This window comes from Dermacentor variabilis, unplaced genomic scaffold (assembly GCF_050947875.1).
Source record: "Dermacentor variabilis isolate Ectoservices unplaced genomic scaffold, ASM5094787v1 scaffold_29, whole genome shotgun sequence".
Taxonomy (NCBI): domain Eukaryota; kingdom Metazoa; phylum Arthropoda; class Arachnida; order Ixodida; family Ixodidae; genus Dermacentor; species Dermacentor variabilis.
Genome location: NW_027460467.1, coordinates 612,217 through 633,751, shown reverse-complemented (window position 1 = coordinate 633,751; position 21,535 = coordinate 612,217). Strand labels below are relative to the sequence as shown.

Genomic DNA, 21,535 nt, shown 5'->3' with positions numbered 1-21,535 from the left:
TGATGTATGTTCTCTGCATATGAAGTGACAACTCATTTGATTCTACATATAAACTTTGTATGGGGCTTGTTCTGAAAGCGCCAGTGGCCAGTCGGATTCCTAGATGGTGGACTGGGTCTAGCATCTTTAGCGCGCTCGGGGCGGCAGAGTGATAAATCACGGCACCATAGTCCAATCGTAATCGAATGAGGCTCTTATAGAGATTCATTAAACACTTCCTGTCGTTACCCCATGTAGTTTGGGATAGAAGTTTCATTATGTTCATTGTTTTTAGACATTTTTCTTTAAGAAGTTTAATGTGTGGGACGAAAGTGAGTCTGTAGTCAAGTATAACACCTAGAAATTTGTGCTCTTCGTTTACAGGTATCTGTTGTCCACATAGTTCTAAGCAAGGATCAGGGATCAGGCCTCTCTTTCTTGTAAAAAGAACAAAAGAACTTTTGTTGGGATTGATCTTAAATCCATTTTTGTCTGCCCACTTTGACACTTTGTTCAGGCCATGCTGTACCTGTCTCTCGCACACTGCGAGGTTACAGGATTTGAAAGCTATTTGAACGCCGTCCACGTAGACAGATAAAAGATGGCCGGTGGTAATGAAGCACGAAGCGTGTTCATCTTCACGATGAAGAGCGTGCAGCTGAGCACGCCTCCTTGGGGTACACCCGTTTCTTGCGGAAAAAGACATGAAAGTATATTGCCGACTTTTACCCGGAAGGTACGATTGGACAGATAACTTTCTATTAGGTTTAGCATATTACCATGGATGCCCATTTCTGACAAGTCTCTTAAGATTACGTAACGCCGTGCTGTGTCGTACGCTTTCTCCATATCGAGGAACATGGATAACAAAAACTGTTTGTGTTCAAATGCGTCCCGGATATTTCCTTCAATACGTACAAAATGATTAGTTGTAGAGCGCCCTTCTCTGAAGCCAAACTGATAGGGATCAAGCATTTTGCTCAGTACAAGGAAGTGAATGAGTCGCCGATTGATCATTTTTTCAAATACCTTACAAAGGCAGCTTGTCAGCGCTATCGGGCGGTAGCTTGCCACTGAGGAAGGATCTTTGCCTTGTTTCAAAACAGGGACCACAATGGCTTCTTTCCATGCACTTGGAAGGTGTCCTACAGCCCAAATGGTTTTGAAAAGTGGGAGTAGTGTAACTTGGCTGTCATTGTGTAAGTTTTTGATCATTTCATACATTATTCTGTCAGATCCCGGTGCAGAGGTCTTGCATGCGCTCAAGGCAGCTCTCAACTCGGCAATACTAAAAGGACGGTTGTAAAGCTCATTCTCTCGACTTTTTCTTCTGAATGGCTTACGTTCTTATATTTGTTTTTATTTAAGAAAAGGTTGTGAATAATTGGTTGAACTTGACACGCTCTCAAAATGCTCCCCAAGTGAATCTGTCTGGCCTTGCAGGGTATCGCCTTGTGTGTTTACCAAAGGGAGGGAGTATGCTTGTCGCCCTCTTACCCTATTAACCCTGTTCCAGACTTTGGCCTCATCGGTATACGAGTTGATACCCGATAAAAAGTTCTGCCAACTCTCTCTTCTGGCCTGTCGGCGCGTTCTCCTGCCTTCGGATTTTACTTTTTTAAAGTTAATAAGATTTTTTGAAGTGGGGGAGGCGCGTAGCAACCTCCACGCTTTGTTTTGCTTCTTACGAGCGATCCTACATTCGTCGTTCCACCACGGGACGCGCCGTTTGCATGCCAAGCCACTTACTTCGGATATGCACTTAGATGCGGCATCTATTATGAAGACTGTAAAATACTCCACAGCAGCATCAATTCCTAACAAAGACATGTCTGCCCATGAGATTCTAGTAAGAGTTAGGAATTTCTCCCAGTCGGCTGTATCGATCTTCCACCTAGGAGCCTGTGGTGTATATTCATACGTGCTAGTGACGTTAAAGAACACAGTAGCAATACTGTGAAAGACAAAACTACCTTTTATTCGGCGAACCTGTGCCCACAAAGACAGGCTACACTTAAAGCACAATGATAGAGGCGAACAGAGCTGGCGATCGTCGAAAATCTGATCAGCGGTACAATCGCGTCCGATTTTATACATCAATCGTCGAATGTGCCAGAGTAATCGCTGGGACCCGCGTGCCTTCCACAAAGTTCTACATTATTCGCGTCGCGCACACATGCAATCAGATTACACAAGGCTCGGTCACAGACAGCGGATGGAAGCATCGATAACATTCCAGAAACTTCCGATACATGCCGGCGCGTCCTGCGCCGTGCGATAACATTCGTTAGGCGGTGAAACGTGTCGCCCGATAAAGAAAAACAAGTACACGTGTCAATACCCCCCTCTTAAATATCATCGACCCGATGCTGCAAACAAAAGTAATAAACACCCGTAGCAAAGAGAACAACAAAAAAAGGAAGTTCGTCAGCGTCCGCAAAATGATTTAAGACGCACCACGTGGACCACTTCAGATCGTGGGCGGCGCCGCTGTGGATGCGAAATGCCGTCTGGCACGACCTCACAGTCAAGTGCGCCAATACGTCGAATGACCTTGTAGGGTCCGAAATAGCGGCGCAATAGTTTCTCACTCAGTCCTCGTCGGCGTATCGGAGTCCAAACCCAAACACGGTCGCCGGGCTCGTACTCGACAAAGCGTCGTCGGAGGTTGTAGTGTCGACTGTCGGTCCTTTGTTGATTCTTGATCCGCAGGCGGGCGAGCTGTCGGGCTTCTTCAGCGCGCTGAGAAAGGTGTCGACGTCAAGATTCTCTTCGTCGCAGACGTGCGGCAGCATGGCGTCGAGAGTATTCGTCGGATTCCTGCCGTAAACCAGCTTCAACGGCGTGACCTGTGTTGTTTTTTGCACTGCCGTTTTGTAAGCAAAGGTTACGTACGGCAGGACCGCGTCCCACGTCTTGTGCTCGACGTCGACGTACATTGCTAGCATGTCGGCGACGGTTTTGCTCAGGCGCTCCGTGAGACCATTCGTCTGCGGGTGGTAGGCAGTTGTCCTCCTGTGGCTTGTCTGGCTGTATTGCAGAATGGCTTGGGTGAGCTCTGCGGTAAAGGCCGTTCCTCTGTCGGTGATGAGGACTTCTGGGGCATCATGTCGCAGCAGGATGTTCTCGACCAAAAAGTTCGCCACTTGGGCTGTGCTGCCTTTTGGCAGAGCCTCAATTTCAGCGAAGCGGGTGAGATTGTGCGTCGTCACGACGATCCACTTATTCCCGGATGTTGATGTCGGAAACGGTCCCAACAAATCCATCCAGATCTGCTGAAATCGTCGGCAAGGAGGTTTGATCGGCTGTAGTAATCCTGCTCGCCTTGTCGGTGGTGTCTTGCGTCGCTGACAGTCTTGGCATGTCTTGACGTAACGGGCGACGTCGGCGGTCAGACGTGGCCAGTAATACCTTTCCTGTATCTTCTACAGCGTCCGGCAGAATCCGAGGTGCCCAGCGGTTGGATCGTCATGTAGGGCGTGGAGTACTTCTGGACGCAGCGCTGACGGAACAACAAGAAGGTAGCTGGCGCAGACTGGCGATAAGTTATTCTTCACGAGCAGGTTGTTTTGTAGCGTGAACGAAGACAATCTTTGCTTAAATGCTCTAGGGACAACGTTGGTGTTCGCTTCCAACTACTCGACGAGGCCTTTTAGCTCCGGGTCTGCTGGTTGCTGTTCAGTGAAATCTTCCGCGCTTATTATTCCGAGGAAGGCGTCGTCGTCCTCGTCGTCTTGCGGCGGGGGATAGATGGGGGCGCGTGAAAGGCAGTCGGCGCGAGAGTGTTTTCGCCCGGACTTGTTGATTACCGTGACGTCATAGTCTTGCAGTCTGAGGCTCCACCGCGCCGGGCTTCCTGAAAGGTCCTTTAAGTTAGCTAGCCAACACAACGCGTGATAGTCGCTGACGACTTTGAATGGCCTGCCATAGAGGTAAGGGCGGAATTTTGCTGTAGCCCAAATGATGGCGAGGCGTTCGTTTTCAGTCGTAGAATAATTGCCTTCCGCTTTTGACAGCGACCGGCTAGCATAAGATATCACCCGTTCAAGTCCGTCTTTCCTCTGGTCTAGGATGGCACCGAGGCCTAGGCGACTGGCGTCAGTGTGGATTTCGGTATCGGCGTCTTCGTCGAAGTGCGCAAGTACCGGCGGCGACTGCATGCGTCGTTTGAGTTCTTGAAATGCGTGGGCCTGCGGCATTTCCCACTTGAACTCGACGTCACATTTGGTTAGATGTGTTAGCGGCTCACTGCGGAACAGGTCCCATGTTGCAAGGGTGGACTCCCGGTTCTCGAACCAAGTCCTCGCGGCATCTTCCAAGGAGAAGTATACATGTCGTAGCTTGTCCTCAGAGGTCCAGTTGTTGAAGGTCGAGATCCTTTCAAAGGTTTCGAGCCAGGTTTCCGGATCCTCCGACGTAGCTCCACGGAAGGTAGGGGGCTCTCTCTGTTTGTGAAGTACGATGGTGACACTGGAGGCTGCCATTGTGGTTGTCTTGGCCACAATCTTCTTGGTCTTCTCAGGTAGAAGTCTGTGCTGCGGGGGCAGCTGTTGTAGACGGCGGCTTGGGCGATGATCCGGGACAACGTTGGTGCTCTCTTTGCGGTCCGGGCTTGGATAACGGCTTGTCGGGGGCGTCCGGTACATGGACGAAAAGCACCTCTACCAGATGTCACGTGGTAGTGACGTTAAAGAGCACAGTAGCAATACTGTGAAAGACAAAACTAGCTTTTATTGGGCGGACTTGTGCCCAAAAAGACAGGCTGTACTTAAAGCACAACGATAGCAGCGAACACTATCGGCGATCGTCGAAAATCTGATCAGCGGGTCAATAGCGTTGGCTTTTATACATTAGTCGTCGAATGTACCAGAGTAATCGGTGGGACCCGCGTGCCTTCCACAAAGTTCTGCATTATTCGCGTCGTGCACACATGCAATCAAGACTACACAAGTCTCGGTCACAGACAGCGGATGGAAGCATCGATAACATTCCAGACACTTCCAATACATGCCGGCGCGTCCTGCGCTGTGCGATAACATTTGTTAAGCATTGAAACGTGTCACCCGATAAAGACAAACAAGTACACGTGTCGATATTCGTTTTGCTTTGATGTTCTTAGCAGTATAGGGAAGTGGTCGCGGCCGTAAGGGTTGTTGGTAACTTCCCATTCAAGTTCAGGTAGTATAGACGGGGAAACTATGCTAAGATCTATTGAAGAACAGGTTCTGTTTGCAAGAGAGTAATATGTGGGTTCCTTCTTATTCAACAGGCATGCACTAGAAGAAAAAAGGAACTGTTCAACAGGGCGTCCTCGCGCCTTGTTATCCGTTATCTGTTGAACGAGGGTCGCCCCACAGGTAGTTGTGTGCATTGAACAACATAGGGTTCTGGCAATTCATCTATAAAGGACTGAAATTCATGTTTGCTTAGTTTTTAATGTGGGGGTATATAAAGCGAGCAAATAGTGATAAGTTTGTTAAGCAGAACAACTAGAACCGCCAATGCTTCAAGGGCCGTTCGTAGCTGTAAACGTTGACACGCTATGCTTTCTTGAATTACAATTGCAACACCGCCCGATGATGCGATTGCATCATCGCGATCTTTGCGAAAAGTAACATACTGTCAAAGAATGTTTGTTTATTTTGGTTTTAAGTGTATTTCCTGCAAACACAGCACTTTTGGATTGTGTTTGTGGATGAGTTCTTGCACATCATCAAGATTTCAAAGGTGACCTCTGACGTTCCATTGAATAATTTGTGCATCCATATTGGAAATAAATAGGTGCTCTGTGTACGGAAACGGAAGTGATGCCTTAGATTACAGGGCTCTTTCGAGGCCCTGTAACCGGGGTTTTGCCGTTTCTGAAGCGTTCGAGGGAGCCTCGCCGCTCCTTAGGCGTTTGGTGCACCTTGAGTATAGGTGTAGTGTCCATTGCCTCTAGTGAGGCTCCGGACACGTGCTCTTGCGAGCGAGGTTACCAGAGAGAGTCCCGCCTTGGAAGGCAAGACCCCAGCGCCCACCAGCCCGGAGGTCGATGGGGCTCCCTGAGGGATTTGGCTGCGCCGGCTGTTGCCAGCGCTGGAAGGTGCTGGGGAGGTTGGGGCAGCCTCGGCTGCGCCCACCTTCGGGGTGGATGGTCTCTTCTGCTGGGTTGACGGAGCAGCGCTAGCTGCAACCACCGCGGCGGCAGATAGCGTAATTGCCGACTCACTGCTTGTGGGTCGGACAGCCGCCGGAGGCCGTTGTGTCGCTGCCCCCTGACCCGTCACATCGGCAAAACTTTTCTTGGGCAGGTATGAAACCCGCCTGCGTGCCTCCTTGAATGATATGTTCTCTTTTACTTTGATCGTTACAATTTCTTTTTCCTTCTTCCAGGAGGGGCACGACCGCGAGTACGCGGCGTGATCCCCGTCACAGTTTACACAGTGGAGAGCGTTCTCACAAGCTTCAGAGGTGTGTTCTTGGGCACTGCATTTCGCACAAGTTTGGCGGCCTCGGCAGCTCTGCGAGCTGTGGCTGAAGCGCTGATATTTGAAACATTGGAGTGGGTTTGGCATGTACGGCCTAACACGGAGCTTGATGTACCCGGCCTCGATTGACTCGGGCAAGACACTTGACCCAAAGGGAATTATAAGGTGCTTCGTCTGAATCTCTTTGCCATCCGGCCTCATATTAATTCTTTTGACATTCATCACATTTTGCTCACTGAAGTCCTCCAGGAGTTCCGCTTCAGTCAGCTCAAGCAAAGCACCATCCGACGCAACACCGCGGGTGGTGTTCATTGTGGTGCGGGGTTACTGTTAAGTGGGTCTCCCCAAATGACACTAGTTTCGGTAGTTTTTCATGTTGTTTCAGATCGCGGAGCTCCAGAGGAGGTCACCCTTTGCTATCCTCGACACCTTGTAACCTGGACCAAAAACATCAGTCAAGGACTTTGAAAGAAGGAATGGTGAAATGGTTCGCACTGCCTTGTTTGACTTTTCAGAGTGAATAAATGGAAGCGGGGAAAATTCTGGATTTGGTGTCCGAAAAACTTGAAGACATCTTCGGTGCGCCCTCGTTTCTGAGGGCTATGAGGAAGGTGGGGGAAAGTAGTTTCCATGAAAATATATTAACATTCGGCAACAGCGCCGACCACCCACCAAGGAGTCCAACAAGGGGGCGCGGCAGACCTTGCATGCAAGTCTGCACGATGCCAGTCGTACGCCGCCACTATAACCAAATATGGTGTACCCAAGGTTCGATAGCCACACAGGCCACACAACCACACAATCCTTGCCGCCAAGGAGAAGGAAGTAAATAGAAGAGAGAAGGAGACAGGAAAGGTGGAAAGTAAGGGAAAGGCGAAGGTTGTAGGAAGAGAGAGACAGGAAAAGGCGACTGCCGATTTCCTCCAGGTGGGTCAGTCTGGAAGTGCCGTCTATGTGAAGCCGAGACCGAAAAGGTGTGTTGCCTCCGCCGGGGAGCCTTAAAGGTCCAAACACCCAGCATTGGCTTAACACCCAGGATCCCCTTTTCCCCAGACACGGCTAAGCCGCGCACGGCTACACGCGGGAGGGTCCAACCCTCGTGTGCTCGGTGCGTGGTGTCGCAACACACCAAACGCCTGCTTACGCAGACGCCCCTGCGGGGGCGCGATACTACAGTACAGCACATTGTTTTCAATTGATCCAGGCAGGATGGCATTTTGAACAAATTTGAAGGGTGCCTAAGGCTAGGCGCGCGTATTTAATACCTGGAAGATGTTGTGTAGAAGTAGTCTGTGCAACAGCTGTCGTACTCCTGCAACAGAATGATTCAAAAGCTTCCATTTGAATTTTTTGTTCTTTTTCTACACTGCAAGAGCTGTTGTCTCTTATAGTATTCCGACGTAACTAACGTTCAGATCAAATACGGATCTGATAGCAACGACAATCTGATTAATATTACAACATCTTTATTTTTGCCTACCCTTTGCAATTTGTACTGACCTTGCGTTGGTTCAGTAATTAATGCATAAACACGGTCCTTCGGAACCTTGCCCACTTGCATCTGCGTTTCTGCCTCAGGGGCTCTAATTAGGTGTTCTCATCCAATAAATTGGAACAAAAACGAACGTTCAACAATTTCGCATAGTGAATAGTCAAATCGAATCAAAAAGACTAGATTCGTCTTCAAGATTTTGAATATTCGCACAGCCCCATGTTAACTAAATCGGGTTCAAGCGGCTTAGGCGATGTTTCTGTAAAGGATATCACAATATTCCGAAATTTTGCTCCTACATGGCAAAGCGATCACCGAGAGGTGGTGACCTGATCAACTGAATAAAAGTGAGCGAACAAGAATGGCTTCAGTCCATAACCAACGTTTCCGCAAAGAAACTTTCACAACGTTTGACGTGAGGGCCCTGAAGAACGAGGGGCCTCGTCAAAGTGTTCGCTCCCGCCTTCTCTTATTCGCCCATACCAAAATGTCTGTTACCTCTCTTTTCCTCGCTTTGCCTCTGTTGGCGTTTTTACTCTGTTAGTGCTTCAAAGCTTCAAGTTGTTTTTAAACCAACTACTCTGCTCGTGTGCTTGTTCACTGGTATAAACACAACCTCATTTAAACCTTCGTGAAATAGAAAAAAAAACTAATTTCCCCGCGAGCGTAGCACGAATCTACAAAAAAAAACCATATAGGTTTTTCGGGACCGGAACCATCGCGCAGTATTTTTTTTCATTTTCACAAAGCTTCTACGACCTTGCGTATTTATGCGGTACTGATCTACCGCGTGTGACTTCGTCTGAGAACTTTTTGTGCCAGGAGTATACACATTGCACTGGGAAGGGTCACGGATTAAGGTGTAACTGCAAACGCTAGCCCCGAGTATTCACGATCAAAATTGAAATTAACTGAGATGTCTACAACCATGAACGATGCTTACAAGGCCGCTTTCTCTAACTCGTACTACGCGGGTATCCATCGATGACCAATGAAAAACTAGACATGATGGTCATTTTCCCCTTCCGCAGTGATGTAGTGAGATTGATTGATTGATTGATTGATTGAATGATTGCTTGATTGATTCATTGATTGATTCATTCATTCATTCATTGACTGATTCGTGGGGTTTAACGTTACAAAACAACGTTGGGCTACGATAGACGCCGTAATGAAGGGCTCCGTTTTTTTACGATGTGGTACCACGTGGTTGACGCGTGCACCTAAATGTAAGTACACGAGCGTTTTGCATGTCACCACAGAAATGCGGTGGCTGCGCCCGGGAGTCGAACCCCGCGACCTTAGCAGTAGAACGCGCCACAACCATGGCGCCGTCGCAGCGCGTTGGAAGCAAGAGAGGTCACTTGCCTGGGTGACCTGGACGCAAGTCCGCACTACGGACTCGGCTGCGCCCTTGGATGCTGCGAGGCCTTGCTGCTGCTGCCTGCGCTGGTAGTCGAGTCGTAGCACCTCCACAAGCACGTGCAGGCAGATGTAGTAGGCCACCTGAAAAATGAGGTCGCATCGTTTTCCAAATGAGAGGAATTCGCAGATTCGCAACTTAGTGTCAGTATCTGCAGTGAGACGGGCGATTCTGCACCAATAAAGACAGAAACAGACGTATAATTAATTCAACGTCTGAGCGGTGATTAAGGAAAAAGAAAACGACTGAATATAGTGAACGAGATGTTAGTGGTCATTTGCGGTCAAACTGGTTTAAATAAATTTCGATATTTATCGCGCTCCAGATCAATTACTCTTATGAAGATTGGAATACTAAATAGCACTAATTAGACAGATACAGACATAACAAGGCATACGGCAATAACTTCCAACTGTTTACTCCGAATAGTTTGGCACTTTGTGTTGTCGTTCTTATGTCTGTGGAACCCTGTCTTCTTGGCGATATTTGGTATCCCATTATGACAGTCCAAATAGCCCGAATTCCAGCCTTATTCCTATGGACAATAGCTGTTCCTTCTTTGCATGATAGTTCTCAATTTATTTTTCAGCTTTAGAGCGTCAGTGCTTACGTTGGGGGCCTCATTTTAAAGCATATGCGTCAGGACACTACGTTAGTTTCAAAGATTTTAACGGTATAAAAGTGCCACAGTTTCGCCCGAAAGGCGAAGGTTCGATTGCAATTGCAAATTATTAGACGTCTATACGAAGTAAGGATAGTAGCTTTGTCGGCCGTATGAACTTGTAAACATTCGTTTGTTAATTAAATTAACAAGACTGGCGTCACGCGCGCACAGGCAAACGTGAACGCATCTAACTCAATGTCAAAGCGCTGGCGCGATGAAAAGCGACAGCCGCAGCGAGCGAATTGCCCTCCGTGCTGCCTCCTGCTTCAACGTGGAATAAGCGGCCAGAAGACAGCCAAGCCACCAGCCCTCGGCGCGACTAGATTATGTACCCAACGCTGGAAGATTATGTACCGATGGCTTGGAAGATTCGGCGCGCTTCCTCACCGCGTTCCGCCCTCACGCGAGCGAGATCGAGCCATGATCCTTCTCGGCTCACAATTGCACACTTTCATTCGCACCTACAGCGCACGGCGTGCGGCTGTGGTGCTACCCCACTTGGACTTTATACGAAACATCACGGCGACGCCGACAACAAACAGCGGAAAGGCGCCGGGGGTGTCCGTATAATTGCGCAATAAAATGAACGTATCGGCTGATTGACCAAACGCTGCCGTTTCTCCTTTCAATGTCTTTCCATCCGAGGAGCACTTATTCTATAAAATCTGCCCCACAGCACGCTCATCCTTGCATTCAATTCCGACGGAAACCGGCGCGACGACGGTGGCGCAGCGTACAATAGCAAAGAGACGGGAGCAACACGTGTACCGTAGTTTCGAGCTCAACTGCTGCGGCAGTTAAAATGTCTGATGTGTAACTGAGCTTCGAAAGTAAAATTGCCGAGGCGCGCGTACTTACCTCATGAAGGCCTTCAAATTTGCCAAAGAAGAAACGAATGGCGTCCCGCAAGTCGTCGTAGGAGTCGACGGAGACGTAGTCCTGGTACCCGAGCCGGTGTGGCGGCGGCAGCTGCTCGTTCAGCAGTCGGATCCAGTCGTGCGTGCTCAGGCGATCGCTCAAGGAGCCGAGCACGGTCACGGGGAAGCGCAGCTCGGTGCCGCCTTTCGAGAGAAGAGAGGCCAACTGCCGGTCCAGCTCGAGCACGTCCTCCAGCCGCGGGCTGCCGCTAGCATTCTCACTCGACATCAGGAGGCGTGACGCCTCGTAGTACAGCTGCGCCAGGTAGTGCTCGGTGGCTGCCGTGTGGTTCGCTTCACCCAGTTTTTGCGCCAGCGTGCTGCCCTGCGGTTGGCCGCGCACGTTCACCGAGACACTGACGATACTGAACCAAGGTGTACTCCAGGAAGAGCATCTTACTAACAAAAAAATTATGCCAAATGTCTCCCTTTTTCTTCAAAATTTCGCGGTCAATCCGTGGTGCCGTTCACGTCAGCATAAAACGTCAAAATTTTAAGAACAAGCTTGCATTTGTGAAGTCTTCTTTTAAAGGCGTTAGCATTAGTATTCACAGGGTAAAGTAGTAGGTCACACGGTTCTCTGTTGGCTTTATATGGTGATAATTAACAAATGCTAGGGACGTTCCGAAAGTATACGTTCTGTCATTTTTTTTCAAGGAAGATGGTTACCCAGTTTAAACAAACAATCGGCATAAGAATCCACGCCCGTTGCTAGTTCAACGACGGAATGGTTCAGCGTAGGAAGAATGTCGCATATGCGCCATAGAAGAGAGAGTAGCAGCAGACCGGCGTGCCCGAGGTTATTCGAGTACAAATCACGATGGCAGGCTCACGTGTGCTGACGACGTGGTCGCCAATGGAAGTGCGTGCTGTTACCCGGTATGAATGGGCACGTGGAACTAGTGTGTCACTTCCAAAAGAATGTTGAGGTAGAGCAGGCTGTGCAACAATTCCTTGCTTAGGAGGGCTCCGAGTTTTACCTGAGTGGTTGCACGCTGCAATTGATTGCACGCTGCAACAAATGTCTCAGTGTCGGTGGCGACTACTATATGGAAATATAGTGCAAAGAGTAGAGTTCATGATGCCATAGTGCGTGCGTGCGTGTGTGTGTGTGTGTGTGTGTGTGTGTGTGTGTGTGTGTGTGTGTGTGTGTGTGTGTGTGTTTGTGTGTGTGTGTGCGTGCGTGCGTGCGTGCGTGCGTGCGTGCGTGCGTGCGTGCGTGCGTGCGTGCGTGCGTGCGTGCGTGCGCGCGCGCGCGCGCGCGCGCGTGTGTGTGTGTGTGTGTGTGTGTGTGTGTGTGTGTGTGTGTGTGTGTGTGTGTGTGCGTGTGTCCTTTTGGCAATTAAACTTGCGTGCGAAAATAAAAGACCAAGCTTACTTTCAGAACGTCCCTCGTGTATGTATACACGATGAAAATTTAGAAAATAGGCGCATTTGAATACGGTCTGCTGCGAATCACCATTATTTTACTCAGCTCCTCGAAGAGGCAGGAGGTGTATCGAGTGAGCTCCTGAACCACACATTGCAATGTTGCAATGTTGAATGTTCATTGCAATGAACTTGAAAAGGTCGCGACGTAATGCTAACGCATTTCTGTCGAATTTACCGCTAAATCATCCGTGAATATTTTTTGCGACAGTTGCCAAGAGCGCTTTCGGCGAAAGCCTATCCTGTTACGTCGAGTGTTCTCATATAACGCGGTGTGCATAATGGCGACATCCCTAAAGAGCGTGCGCTAAATCCCAAAAGCCTGTATTCAACCAATTGTCAATGAACTTTGGTAGAGCGGTCGTGCCCTGCTTATCGAAGTGTCCAACGGCGTTATGCAAATGCAACCAGCGCTAAACTTGATGTAAGTTCACAAGATGTCTGTACGAGATTTTTGCCAGAAGAAGAAATTTTAATTGTGCCGAATTAGGTAGTAAAGGCACAGATATATAGTTTTAAAATGCTCCTGATGTCCGAAGTACGATACAGGTTTTGGGGCGTGCTCGTCAAAAATCTAAATCAACTCTTTCCACACGCAACATTATGCGCAGCTCTGTGTCAAGACAAGGAAAGCTCAACTGTGGAAAAATCCAGAGATGGGCGTGTTTGACCCGTGAGCAATAGTATACGGACCAGGGACTGAGCAATAAAACTCGTTTTCTGCTCTGTCTGTGAATGCAACTTGAAATTAAAGACTTCAGTCCAAACTTGGCATTGCGAATCTTCAAGTGCACTCGTCAGTTATGTTCAGGCGTGTTAATTGCGAAGAAATTGTTTTTTTTTTCGGCGACCCTTTGGTCCGTATACTTTTGCTCGCGGATGTGCATATTAATTCAGCTCAGCGGCTCTGTGTTTAAATACACAGGAATGGAGAAATCGTTTTTATCGGCAACCACTGCACTGACTTGGATGAGGCTTGTTGGATTTAAAAGAAAACGTAAAATCATGTGACTGTATTAAGGAAACTTCGTACTTACACTGTAAAATTTATGATAAATATTGTTGAAAATTGGGAAACTGAGATAAAAAGAACGAAACTACCAAGCTTGTAACACTGTCTGTCAGTAATAAAAAGTGATACCAATTCTGTAGAGTGCACCTAGTAATATATATAAAGCGGAGAAAATGGATGTAATAAACACCTCTCTGAATTACACCACTAATTTGTGAGTAGGGCTTTGCAGAGCCCTTGTAAGCACTGTAACGATTTCGCAAAAGCAGCAAATGAATACAGAAAATTTGTCCAGTTTAGATGCTCAAATGATCTAAGTGATGCAGTTACTAGTACTGCGATATCTGTTTTCGTGCAGTTACGGACATATAAATATTGTGCTTCCATTTTCTCTCTTTTACCAATTTTCAGCAATTTAATTCTCTGAAGCTTACCAATTCTAGGCAAAATTTGCAAAATTATAATTTCTAAATCAAACGTTTGCCGTCTTTAATTACTAGAATTTTAACATTCGCTTCCAGATGCAGCAAATTTCATTCAAATCGGTCCAGTGATTGTTCTATAAATGCTAGTAGGTTCCCAAGGAACGTTAGGTGTGTGTTGCGAGTGCGAGTCTTTTGAAGAGATCACATATGACTGTTTTCCTTACCTGAAAGCTATGCCTCCAGGGCTTCAAAAAATCTGGCAGGTACCGCCTACGATGATTGTCTAAGTTCGTTGTCTTAGATCACTTCGGAGTATAAGATCATGATAATTTAAAAATTTCAAGCGCAGAATGTGTTTTCCATATATTTCGTGCAACTTGACAGCTGCACATGGTACGGGTACGTGTAGCGCAGTGGTTAGGTAAACAAAAGTGGGCCAAAACATGTTAGCGTGAGCTCGCAGTAAGTTTCGTGGTTTCGGCAGAACATGCATATTCATGTGCGCATAGGGCATTAATGCTTTTGCGAATAGCGTCCACCACCTATATACCACCACCGCTCCTGTTGTATGTCGCATGGGAAATGCCAGCTGCAGAGATGAAACCCAGTAAGGATTATAACAATACGGTATGCTGTAACTAGCAATTGTCTGAGTTAGTGTATGAGGCCAGAAACGGATCAAGGTCATTAGCGATCCTACTTACGTACGTATTAACACGTAGTTTTCGTGTGACTTCAGAGAAGTTACTGCACTGATTTCTCTTTGTTTCCTGCTTTTCATACGGCGCTCGCGCATGCAACTAAACATTATATATATATTTTTTTTATTCGAAAGCTTTCCCTTAGGCGTAATACAAACGATGTTAAAAGTAAATGAACAGATTCGACTCGTGCAAAAAATCCAGAAGTGAACGATCATGTGGTCCATGAATCCAACGTTCAAGATCGGGTGGGCTGCCAGGCCGAAGGCCTGTTGCCCGGAGGTGGCTGAGACGGCTTAGATGAAGTCCTGGGCACGCCCATAGTAGGTGTGTCACTGTCACATTTCGGATTTCTGTGTTACAAAATGGGCACGATGAGCCGTAAGGACCATGGTACTGTTGTGGCCAGAGAGCGGTCACAGATGGGGTGTGCGCGACCCCTACAAGTAGCCTCCTTAACGTAACCTCCTCTCGGCGGGTTAACCCATAAGGGAGGTCTGACCCACATGGAGGTATGAGAGCTCGTGTGGTACGTCGGAGGGTTTCCTTTTCCCAGATAAGTCGTCCACAGGCGTCTTCAGGAAAATGTGGAAGTGGGTACGTTGTAATCTGTGGGTGGGTTGCCATATCTGCTTCAAGGAGACCTGGTAGGGTTGCTCGAGGCACCCACTGGATGCGTATGAGGATATTCGTAGTGGCAGCAAGACGGTGAATGCTATTTGAGAATAGAGTGGACCGAGATATCCTACGTATGTCGTGGATGACTTGAGTAGAGTCTGTGCCAATGATGAGTTGAGAGTATCGAGGAGCTTGAACAGTAGGTAGCAACGCGGCTAAGCCGTCTCGTATGGCAGCAAGCTCGGCAAGATAGGCACGATCGGCAACATACGAGCACGTCTGGCCTGCCTCTGGTATCAATGGACACACGAGAGCTGTATGAATCATGGTGCCATTAACACTGGCATCAGTGTATGCTACAAGAATCGCATCGTCTTTATTTAGAGTCACTAGAAAAATTTCAGAGTACCGCAAAGGTCGGGATTTGACTGGCAACACTGAGCGGCCACCGCCATATACTTTCCAAGCCGACTGCGTCACAGGGAGGTCGCCGTGTTGGAAGAGCTTGATATACGGTGACACATCGGGTTGGGTGTCTACTGAAGTACAAATACTCTGTGCCTGGAGATAATTGTTGCTAATAATAATAATATTTGGGGTTTTACGTGCCAAAACCACTTTCTGATTATGAGGCACGCCGTAGTGGAGGACTCCGGAAATTTTGACCACCTGGGGTTCTTTAACGTGCACCTAAATCTAAGCACACGGGTGTTTTCGCATTTCGCCCCCATCGAAATGCGGCCGCCGTGGCCGAAATTCGATCCCGCGACCTCGTGCTCAGCAGCCCAACACCATAGCCACTGAGCAACCACGGCGGGTATAATGGTTGCTAAGAACGAAAAGAAAATGTTAGTTTGTGCAAAGTAATGCAGCCGGTGGTTGTTTTGCACACCGATCTTGTTTACTGCTGTAACTGTGCTACGACTGTGGGCAGCAGCTTAGCGCTGCTATCAGGAGCTTATGCACGCGTTTTTTCCCCTTCCGCGGAGCGAGCTACGAAGGAAACATTTCGTCACTTCGAGCCGCAATGAGGCAAGTTTGCGCTCTTGGGCATGAACATCGTGGACCACCGCCGGCGTCTATTGAATGTTTCCAAGCAGGACGAAACTAACACCTGACAGTGTCACATGTACGTGCGTTCATTGTATAATTTCACAAGCTAAATCGGATGCATTTACTTTAGTTTGTAATCGGATAGCGCGCGTTCTCGTCTTTGTAGGGCGACTTCATCCGCCGTATACGCACGACACACTGCGACTGCCGTGTGCGCACCGGTGTTTGGTCGTGATCTAAGACGATATGTGCAAAGCAGGTGTACAAACCAACTTTGATGACCATTTTGCGCACTGAATCTTGTGGAAGGCCAATATGAGCCATTTGCGTGATTACAACAACATATATGTACTTCTGTACACTGATAATGAGCGAGAGTTTGCTACATTGCGATTTATGAACGCGGCTGTCTAGTGCGTTCATGAGCGGCTACTCTTCTCAACTTATTTATGACTGTTTTCTTAGACTGCCAAGATTTGCTGCCTGTGTAAAAAAAAGGCAGGAGCGCCCACTGGTGACCGCAGAACTTTTATTTCTAAGTTACATGGGCGATGTATAAAATTATTGTGCTTTTATAGCGGTTTATGTAACATGCATAGTGACAGAGTGAAACTAAAGCTAATGGTGTTAGATACGGGACCTTTTCCTAGGCCTCCTTCAAGTTCACCAGTCCACATCGAATCGCGCCGCACCTAAGTAAGGAACGCAGAAGCAGATCTACCCCGTTCCCGACGCGCGGCACGTGCAAACGAGTTGGCGTCCCCCACCTCGTGCACCGCAGGTGGAGCTTTTCACTGCTTGACTTTTCCCAAAAGTGTAGCGAGAGCCTGGCACTGTTCCAGGTAACGTGGGTCCCGAGGCAAGACGGCTGTAATGCACCGTGAAGCCCTGGTAGCAATCTCCCCATCCGCCTTTGTGAAGGCAGTTGCAGACCGGGAAGGCAATACCGCGGACAGAAGTAAGCCTTCGGACAATTGGGGCCGAAGGAGCGACCCTGTGCGCCGGGTGTGACACAATCGCACGGGCGCCTACCACTGGCCGGAAATGACGACACCTGAGCGGGCTCGCCGATTGGCCGAACGTGACGTGATTTCGAGACACCGAAGGGCTTAAAAGCCAGAGACCGGGAGCAGCAAGAGAGCATTCATTCATTCATCTCTGTCGAGCTTCTTGCCACGGGCCGCAGCGTCCGAGTTGCTGCCGGCCCGTAATGACTTTATGACTGTTAATTTCTTTATACTCTCATTGTAAATATTATAAATAAACCTCCAGTTTTCATCTCAAAGTCCTCCTCAACCTCGGCCAACTCCCGCACCCAACGGCAAAGTCCAAAATCTGGGGGACAGCAATTGGGATTGTCCTCCAGATCCAACAATGGGTGTTCTGTTCTTTTGTATTTCTTGTTATGCATCAAGCACAACATTATTTGGGTATGCACCGCAGCATTTCAACACAAAACATAATATGTATGCTGACTTCAGTTCGTTGCATGTGCTCGACTTACAAGCTCAAAATTTGAAGCATGTGTTGTAAATATCACGTGGCCGTTGGTTTCAACCTCAAAATGCGTATGTATAAATGAGCAACGGATAAGTGGAATGCCCATCCACTCTAGGCTTCTCAAGGTCTTCAGCACAAAAGTGGTCCTGCAAATGTTTGTTGTATGGTTAGAAGTGTGATGCTGGTCACCCTAACGCTGGGCTGTCCAAGGAGGCTCCGAGGGCTTTTTCGAACGAAGCCCTGTTTCAGACATGTGAAACAAGAAAAACATGGAAGATAGCTGTAATAATAAGTTGAAAGATCCAACTAAAGAGACGAAGAATACGTTATAAAGGTTTAGAAGTTTACGCAGGGAGACAATTAAAATAGCTCAATTGAGATGTAAACGCCCATGTGGCCGCAAACACGCAGCTTCAAGGATTGCTAACTTTTAACCCATTTCTATTTTTCTACCAATGCCAACACAACTGCACAGAAAGCGGACGTTATGGGGACGTACGACTTGCACTGACCATGTTTTTATTGACTGCGATCGTCACGGTCTGCGAAAAACAAGTGCCATATGGGTCGAGTGACTCGAGGCGAGAGCGCGCTCATGTGCGCGGAGAAATAATGCGTGTATCTGGTGTACGTAAGGACGCGGAATTCTCGCGCGACAAGTGTGCCTTCGCGTGCCATGACCACGGAATAATCGCGTGTGTTGAGCAACAAACGTGTACACGTGTACCCGCGTCAAGCGTGCAAGACGCCAACGATCCCTGCAATGAACTCCTATTTTCGTAGCATCGCTAACACGGCGTGCACTTCGCTTAAATATCCTCTAAAACAGTGCCGAAAGGCACAAGCAAGGTGTACTTATACTTCGTACACGCGGGTGTTTTTTGTAGGCTTGAAGTTCTCCCGGCCGATTCTGTGTAACCACGCAGAACGACGCTCTCGGTCATATTTTCCGCGGTCGGAATCAAATAAAAAGTCTTTTCAGACTCGGTTCAGTTGCTGCATGCAAAGGCGCAGCAGTCAGGCATGATTTCCTTGCAGTCAAACGCGAGCGCGACAATCGTAACAGAAAAAAACGTAGCGAACTTGCGCTGCCTGCGCTCTAACTCAGCCGGCCCGCCCGGCGCTTGGTAGGTATATGGCACCCCAAAGTCACGTGGTACGGTTGGGCCAGTGAACGCGTTGGCGGCGCGGGGAAAACGAATGCAGTACTCTTAAATTTTTGTCAGTGGCTCTGTCTTTATTATCATCGGCGCGACGAAGGCGGGAAACTTGGGCATTCGCCTGGCCAGAAACCGGGCTATACAGACGACCAAGAGGCTTATTGTCACTTAATTGTACCCTCTTCCACGGAACTAGATCGGCTCTCGCAGATGCTGGATTGTCTATTTCGTGTCTCATGTACCGGGCCAGTGAAGCAGCCGAGCAGAAATTTGATGGCTTTAGGGCGCGCACGCATCGACGTTGGTGCACGAATTCGTCGATAGTTTTGAGTTGGGACTTGGCCTGTAGGGTTGGCAACGGAGTGAGACGTGGTAGTCCCGTTATGGTTCGCATGGCTTCGTTATTAATGGCCTCAAGGCAAACCCATTGAGCCTTCGTGAGATGATGAAACTGGGCTCTGTAGACGAGTCGTGGATGCAATACAGAACGTACAAGGCGAGCCATGTTGGTGCTCGCTCCGCCAGATTTTTTCGCAATCCGCCGTATCAACTGTATTGTTTCTGCGGCCTACGAATGCTTTGCATTCTTGACCCATGGTCCCCAGATCCGGAGGAATCCATTTCAAGGCCGAGTACACGGAGAGTTCAAGCGTCGTGTAGTGGTTGCTGATCCAGAGTTAATTGAAGAGGCCGGAGGGCCAGTAGAAGGCGCCCATACTTGTTCGCTACTGACATGTACATCGTCTTGTCCTCGGATGTTTCAAGCCCTATCTGAGCACACCAGTTGTGCGTCACGTTTAGGGCCTCTTGGAGCGCTTGTTCTTGGTGGCAGATTTCAGGATCAACTGACCACACAGTGATGTCATCTGCGTAGTTATGTACTGTGTGTTATGTATCGTCGCTAGCTTCGAAGCTAGCGGAAAGACAGCAATATTGAAAAGGACTGGTGCGAGCACAGATCCTTGTGGGACACCCCGATGTGAGACGAACTGACCTGCTGCTTGGCCGGCCAGGCGAATGGAGAAGATGCGAGCGCGAAGGAAGGCTTCGACGAATGTGCAGACACGGCTAGGGAACTGAAGCCAATGGAGAATTCTGACAATTGCTTCGTGTCTCACATGGTCATATGCTCTCGAATATTCATTGCCAGAATGGTGCGAATTCTTCGGGAGTGGCCTCCGATGAGAACCACAGGATTACAAAAGGCAGTCCAGTATCTCAAGTCTGCTCGCAAGGGCAAACCCGAAATCTCTCTAGCAGAGAAGAGCATTTTCACGTCTAAAATTCATCTATCAATTATAGCGTGGTCATTTACAGATAACACGATCTCATTACCTGCAAGATCCTCCAAAACGCTCAGACTAAATCATTCCAAAACAGTCTATCTTCCCCCAAGTCGTGTTAATGTTCACAAGCATTCCCTTTTTCCGTCGGCCATTTTCCAGTGGAATAAGTTAACTAACGATATGGTGTGTTGTAATAACTTCGACTCTTTTATTAACCCCATTCAGTGTATTCCATTTTCACCGTGATTTTTTATCAGTACATTTTTGTACCACTCTTGCGTGGGCCATGAAGGGCCTGCAGTATATTCAAATAAAAAATAGAAGATAGAGTACGCAAGGCCATTCTCTGCGCCTAGATGAGCACAGTAACCGATCTGGCCAGGATGATACAATGAGTACCGTTCGAGCCACCATGTAATACGTGTCGCGAGCATACGCTCCATCAGCTTGCCTAACGTTGAGGTTAGTGCTATTGGGCGCATATGAACGATATTATCTTGGAGCTTTCCGGGTTTGGGAATAGGGACCATTTGTGCATGCCGCCAAGAATTGGGGATGACTCCTGTAGCCCAAGCTTCGTTTATGGCCCCCAAGAGCGCTTCGAGAACCTTGCCTTCCGTGTTTTTATAACGCTCATACGGTATGCCATCCGGTCCTGGTGCCTTGCATGGCTTCGACAGATCTATTGCCGCTAATTCTTCCGCCATAGTGAAGACAGCTTGTATACCCACGATATCGCAGAGCGTAGGCGGCGTGCCTGCGTCCGTGGGAAGGCAGTTTTGAACGAGAGGAGGCGGTGCTGTGTCCAAAGCCGGGAAAAAAGGTATGGCCGACAGTTTCTGCGAATACTGCTGGTGTCTGGCTCGATGCTAACAGGGCGCAGGCTGTGGTTTCTGGAGGGCGCCGACCATGTTCCATTACTCGGAAGGTGCGCCAAATAGAGGCATTGGATGACGAAGACCCGAGAGAAGAGCACCAGTACATCTAGCGGCCACGTTCAAAGGGGTCGAGCTACTGAAGTAAGGCGTTGGGCCTCTACGAAGGGTATTTCATGCAGGGTCACGTTCTGATGCAAGTTCTGCTTGGCGGCGCGACACCCAGAGACGCAGAAGTTGCAAATCAGGAGCGGTTCGCGATGCATCATGCCACGACGTACGTGTTGCCTCAATTGATGCCGCCTTAAGACAATGGGGCGGGTCCCGCATAGAGTTGAATACAGTGCTTTCTGATACCGCCCTGTATCGATCCCAGTCCACCACTCGATATAGTTGGCGGAGGCGGCCTGTTGCGCCCGAAGATAAGCCAAGGTGAATCGGATGATGGTCGCTACCCCAGCAGTCAGGTTCACATGACCACGAGACGGTCGTCCTGTCTAGTCACCAAGATAAGTCCGGTGAGTGTGGCGGC

At 48.5% G+C, this 21,535-nt stretch overlaps 1 protein-coding gene across 1 annotated transcript in view; it reads right to left on the bottom strand.

Annotated features, from left to right (window-relative positions):
* The window catches only part of LOC142568678 (uncharacterized), a 51,665-nt gene that overhangs the window by 28,229 nt on the left and 1,901 nt on the right, over window positions 1–21,535 (bottom strand). Inside the window, exons 2-4 of the mRNA XM_075678530.1 lie at window positions 19,837–19,937; window positions 10,887–11,270; window positions 9,310–9,447 (exon numbers count right to left, since the gene is read on the bottom strand). Of these exons, the coding sequence (XP_075534645.1) occupies window positions 9,310–9,447; window positions 10,887–11,270; window positions 19,837–19,937 (623 nt within the window). The remainder of the gene's footprint in view (window positions 1–9,309; window positions 9,448–10,886; window positions 11,271–19,836; window positions 19,938–21,535) is intronic.